The 5000-nt window shown below is 51.5% G+C and overlaps 2 protein-coding genes across 2 annotated transcripts in view; one reads left to right on the forward strand and one right to left on the reverse strand.

Moving 5' to 3' along the window:
- Positions 1-5000, reverse strand: part of LOC113830395 (putative sodium-coupled neutral amino acid transporter 11) — a 138577-nt gene that overhangs the window by 100918 nt on the left and 32659 nt on the right. The gene's annotated exons all lie outside the window — the stretch shown is intronic.
- LOC138866838 (mucin-22-like) overlaps positions 1-5000 on the forward strand; it is a 37910-nt gene that overhangs the window by 15031 nt on the left and 17879 nt on the right. Inside the window, exon 3 of the mRNA XM_070140639.1 lies at positions 4366-4465. Coding sequence (XP_069996740.1) covers positions 4366-4465 — 100 coding nt within the window. The remainder of the gene's footprint in view (positions 1-4365; positions 4466-5000) is intronic.

A 5000-nucleotide genomic window follows, 5' to 3' on the forward strand; every position in this document is an offset into this window, starting at 1 on the left:
TTATTGCTTTTGTTGTTTTTTGTTTTATTTGTTGTTGTCGCTATCCGTAACTTTCTTTTTCTTATCATTATTATCATCGTTATTGCTATTATTGTCCGTGTTATCATCATTATGACGATAATCATTACCGTTGTTGCTACTATTATTATCTTTATTTTTGCTATCTTCGTTCTTATTTCCATAGTTATTAGTGTTATTATAAGTGCTGTTTTTTGTTGCTTTTGTTGATATTGCTCTCTCTCTCTCTTTCTTTCTCTCTCATTCTCTCTTACTCTCTCCCCCCCCCCCCCCTCTCTCTCTCTCTCTCTCTCTCTCTCTCTCTCTCTCTCTCTCTCTCTCTCTCTCGCTCTCTCACTCTCTCTCTCTTTCTCCCTCTCTCCTCCATCTCTCTCTTCTCTCTCTCTCTCTCTCTCTCTCTCTCTCTCTCTCTCTCTCTCTTTCTCTCTCTCTCCTGCCCCCTCCCTCCTTTCTCCTTCCTTCCTCTCCTTTCTCCCTCTTTCCTTCCTTCTCACTTATTCCTTCAGTCTCTTTCTCTCTCCCTCTTTCCCTCCTTCCTCCCTGCTTCCCACTCTCCCTCCTTCCTCCCTGCTTCCCACTCTCCCTCCCTCTCTCCTTCTGTCAAGTCTTCCCTGCCTTCCCTTACTCCTTCCTTCATCTCTTCTTCTCTCCCTCGTTCTCCCCTTTCTTCCCCTCTCTCCCTCTTTCCATCCTTCTCGTCCTCATTCAATTTCTCCTTCCTTTCCTCCATTCATCCGTTCTCTCCCTTCCTCCTTCAGTCCCTTCCTCTCACCATCTTTCTCTCCTTCTTCCCGCCTCTCCCTCTTTCCCCTCTTCCCTCCCTTCCCTCCTTTTTTCCATCCTCCTCACCCTTTTTCACTCCTTATTTCCTTCCTTCCTCCCTCCCTTCATTCATCCGCCCCCTCCCTCCCTCCTTTAGTCTCTTTCTCTTTCTCTCCTTCTTCCCGTCTCTCCCTCTTTCCCTCTCTTTCCCTCGTTCTATCCTTCTCGCACTCTTTCACTCTTTATTTCCTCCCTCCCTTCATTTATCCATCCCCTCCCTCCCTCCTTCAGTCTCTTCCTCTCTCCCTCTTTCCCCCTCTTCCTTCCCCTCAAACATTTCCCCTCTACGGCCGTTATCGCCTCTCATAAATGACACGCAGGGGACTTTAGCAACGAAAGAACGACCTTTTCTCCCCCTCCTTCCCTTCCTCCTCTGCCGGTAAGGTCGACCTCCTCATCTTTCGGAATAATATTTTCGACCGTCGCTACTTATCGGGAGGAACTGTTATCAGCTTGCTACACCTCCCTCCCTCCCCATCCTCCCTCTTCTTTCCCTCTTCTCCTCTCTTCTTCCTTCTTTCTCTTCTTCCCTTATGGTCTCTTTTTATTTCCCTTTCTCCCTCACTATCCGTGTTCCTCTTCCCTCTCTTTCTAAACAGACGTTGTCACTTTATTATTATTGGAAGGTTCTGGAACTTTTGAAGTGAGATGTGACAGGCGATGGGGCGGTGAGGTTGAGGGGGGAGGGGGGGTGGGGGGAGGAAAGGAATGGCTAGGGGGGCGGGGATGATACGGAAGGGAAGGGGGAGGGAGGGAGGGGGGATGATACGGGAGAGAAGGGGAGGGAGGGAGGGAGGGGGGATGATATGGAAGGAAAGGGGGAGGGAGGGAGGTGGGGATGATACGGAAGGGAAGGGGGGAGGGAGGGAGGGGGGGATGATTCGGGAGAGAAGGGGGGAGGAAGGGAGGGGGATGATTCGGGAGAGAAGGGGGAGGGAGGGAGGGGGGAATGATATAGAAGGAAAGAGGGGTGGGGGAGGGAGAGTGAAGAGAGAAAAAATAGAGGAGGGTGAAGGGAGGGAGAAGGAGATGGAGAAGAAAAATGGAAAAAGAAGAAGAAAGAGAAAGAAAAGGAGTAGTTGAAGGAAAAGTTGAAGGAAAGGGAGAAGAAAAAGGAGAAAAAAAGATACCGAGAGAGGGAAGCATAAGGGAAAGAGAAAGAAGATGAAGGAGGAGATGGAGACTGAGAAGAATTAAGAGGAAGAAAAGAGCAAGGAGAAAGAAAAGGAGGAGGAAGGAGAGGAGACAGAGGAGAAGGAGGAAGAGGGGGAGGAGTAGGGGGAGAAAGAATAGGAAGAGGAGGAGGAGGGGGAGTAGGAAGGGGAGGAGGAGGAGTAGCAGGAGTAGCAGAAGGGTAAGGAGAAGAAGAAGGCGAAAAAGATAAAGGATAATGAGGAGGAGAATTAGCGATAACAGGAGGATGGAGAAAAAGATATAAATGAGTATGAAATATTAAATATCAGAAAGACTAGAAAAAGGAAAGAAGAAAGAAAAAAAGATGGGTAAGTGAAAGCAGCGTATTGATAAAGATAAATAGAGCAGGAAAGAACACGCAATAAAGACAACAAAGAAAGAAAAAAGATAAATGGCAAGAAATGAAAGAAATGTCGAAGATCAATGCAACATGAATAAAATCAGCAAAAAAAAAAAAAAAAAAAAAAAAAAAAAAAGAAAGAAAGAAAGAAAAAATCAAGTGTGATGAAGAAAACGACAAAAAAGGAATTAGATTATTACTAAAAAATAGGAAATATAAAGGACAAGTATAAACGTAAGAAAAAAAAGATATACATAAAACAATTGATACATTCCCAATACAGGGTCTTCTCTGCCGTCATCGCTTCAACACACGTCACCAGTCATTATCCACCAACTGCTGTTCCAGTGCTCCCCTTACCCCATTTATCCCCTTTTCCCCTTACTCTATTTATTCCCCCTCCCCCTTCCCCCCTTCCCCCCATTATCTCAACCCCCCCTTAACCTTCAGCCTGAGCCTCGAACTTCAGAACAGATGAATTATCAAAGGCCTTGTGGTGATCTTTCTTCCCTCCCTCTTTTCCCTCCGCTTTCTTTGCAGCTTTTTAATTATCCTTTGCCCTCTTACTTTCTCCCCTGTTTCCTTTTTTTTTTTTTCTTTTTTTACTACCTTCCTCCTCCTTCTTCTTCTCCCCTACCTCATTCCTCTTTCCTCGTTCCCTCTCTCCCTACCTCCCTCCCTCCCGTGTAGCTCTGTCTTTCCCTACCCTTCCTCCCTCCCTCCCTCCCTCCCTCGTTCCTCCTCCCCTCCCCTTTTCCCCGCGCTCCCTCGCCCCTCTCTCCCTCCTTCCCACTTCCCCTCATCTCCCCTTTTCCCCACTCTCCCTCGTCCCCTCCTTACCTCTCTCCCTTCTTCCCTCTTCCCCTCATCTCCTGCTGGGCTCTATACCCCTCCCTCTCCCACCCCCTCCTCCTCCTCCCCTCCCCTGTGTCCACCCCTCTCCCACCTCCTTTATGCCCCTCCCCTTCCCTTCCCTCCCCTCCACCCCCTCCTTACCTCTCTCCCTCATTCCCTCTTCCCCTCATCTCCTACTGGGCTCTATACCCCTCCCTCTCCCACCCCCTCCTCCTCCTCCCCTCCCCTGTGTCCACCCCTCTCCAACCTCCTTTATGCCCCTCCCCTTCCCTTCCCTCCCCTCCACCCCCTCCTTACCTCTCTCCCTCATTCCCTCTTCCCCTCATCTCCTGCTGGGCTCTATACCCCTCCCTCTCCCACCCCCTCCTCCTCCTCCCCTCCCCTGTGTCCACCCCTCTCCCACCTCCTTTATGCCCCTCCCCTTCCCTTCCCTCCCCTCCACCCCCTCCTTACCTCTCTCCCTCCTTCCCTCTTCCCCTCATCTCCTGCTGGGCTCTATACCCCTCCCTCTCCCACCCCCTCCTCCTCCTCTCCTCCCCCTGTGTTCACCCCTCTCCCACCTCCTTTATGCCTCTCCCCTTCCCTTCCCTCCACCCCTTCCTTACCTCTCTCCCTCATTCCCTCTTCCCCTCATCTCCTACTGGGCTCTATACCCCTCCCTCTCCCCACCCCCTCCTCCTCCTCCCCTCCCCTGTGTCCACCCTTCTCCAACCTCCTTTATGCCCCTTCCCTTCCCTTCCCTCCCTTCCACCCCCTCCTTACCTCTCTCCCTCTTTCCCTCTTCCCCTCATCTCCTACTGGGCTCTATACCCCTCCCTCTCCCACCCCCTCCTCCTCCTCCCCTCCCCTGTGTCCACCCTTCTCCAACCTCCTTTATGCCCCTCCCCTTCCCTTCCCTCCCTTCCACCCCCTCCTTACCTCTCTCCCTCATTCCCTCTTCCCCTCATCTCCTACTGGGCTCTATACCCCTCCTCTCCCACCCCCTCCTCCTCCTCCCCTCCCCTGTGTCCACCCTTCTCCAACCTCCTTTATGCCCCTCCCCTTCCCTTCCCTCCCTTCCACCCCCTCCTTACCTCTCTCCCTCATTCCCTCTTCCCCTCATCTCCTGCTGGGCTCCCTACCTGTTTATTCTTCAGGAGGATATCGATTTCCTTAAGAGGTCGTGAAGAGATAGTGGCGGCGGCTGTCAAGATTGGTGGGGATGGCGGCACCTCTGTGATGAGGATAGAAGGGCTGGTGGGACGTATCTCATAAAGGGGTTGACTTTGGGCCTTTTTTATTGGGGGAGGAATGAAAGAGGGAGGGAGGAAAGGTGAGAGAGATTGGGGGGCGAGGGAGGAAAGGTGAGAGAGATTGGGGGCGAGCGAGGAAAGGTGAGAGAGATGAGGGAGGGAGGGAGGGAGGGAAGGCAAAAGGGATGGGGGAGGGATGGAAGGAAGGTAAAAGGGATGGGGAGGGAAGGAGGGAAGGTGAGAGAGATGGGAGAGGGAGGGAGGGAAGGTGAAAGAGATAGGGAAGGGTGGGAGGGAAGGTAAATGGGATGGAGGAGGCAAGGAGGGAAGGTGAGAGAGATAGGGAAGGGCGGATGGGAAGGTAAATGGGAAGGGGAAGAGGGAATGAAGGTAAATGAGAGGTAGGGACTGAAGGAAGGTGAGAAAGATGGTGGAGGGGGAGGGCAAGTGAAAAAGACGAGGCAGGGATTGAAAGAAGGTGAGAGAGAGAGAGAGATGAAGAGAGAGAGAGAGAGAGAGAGAGAGAGAGAGAGAGAGAG

The sequence above is a fragment of the Penaeus vannamei genome, chromosome 27 (genome assembly GCF_042767895.1).
Source record: "Penaeus vannamei isolate JL-2024 chromosome 27, ASM4276789v1, whole genome shotgun sequence".
NCBI classification, from domain to species: domain Eukaryota; kingdom Metazoa; phylum Arthropoda; class Malacostraca; order Decapoda; family Penaeidae; genus Penaeus; species Penaeus vannamei.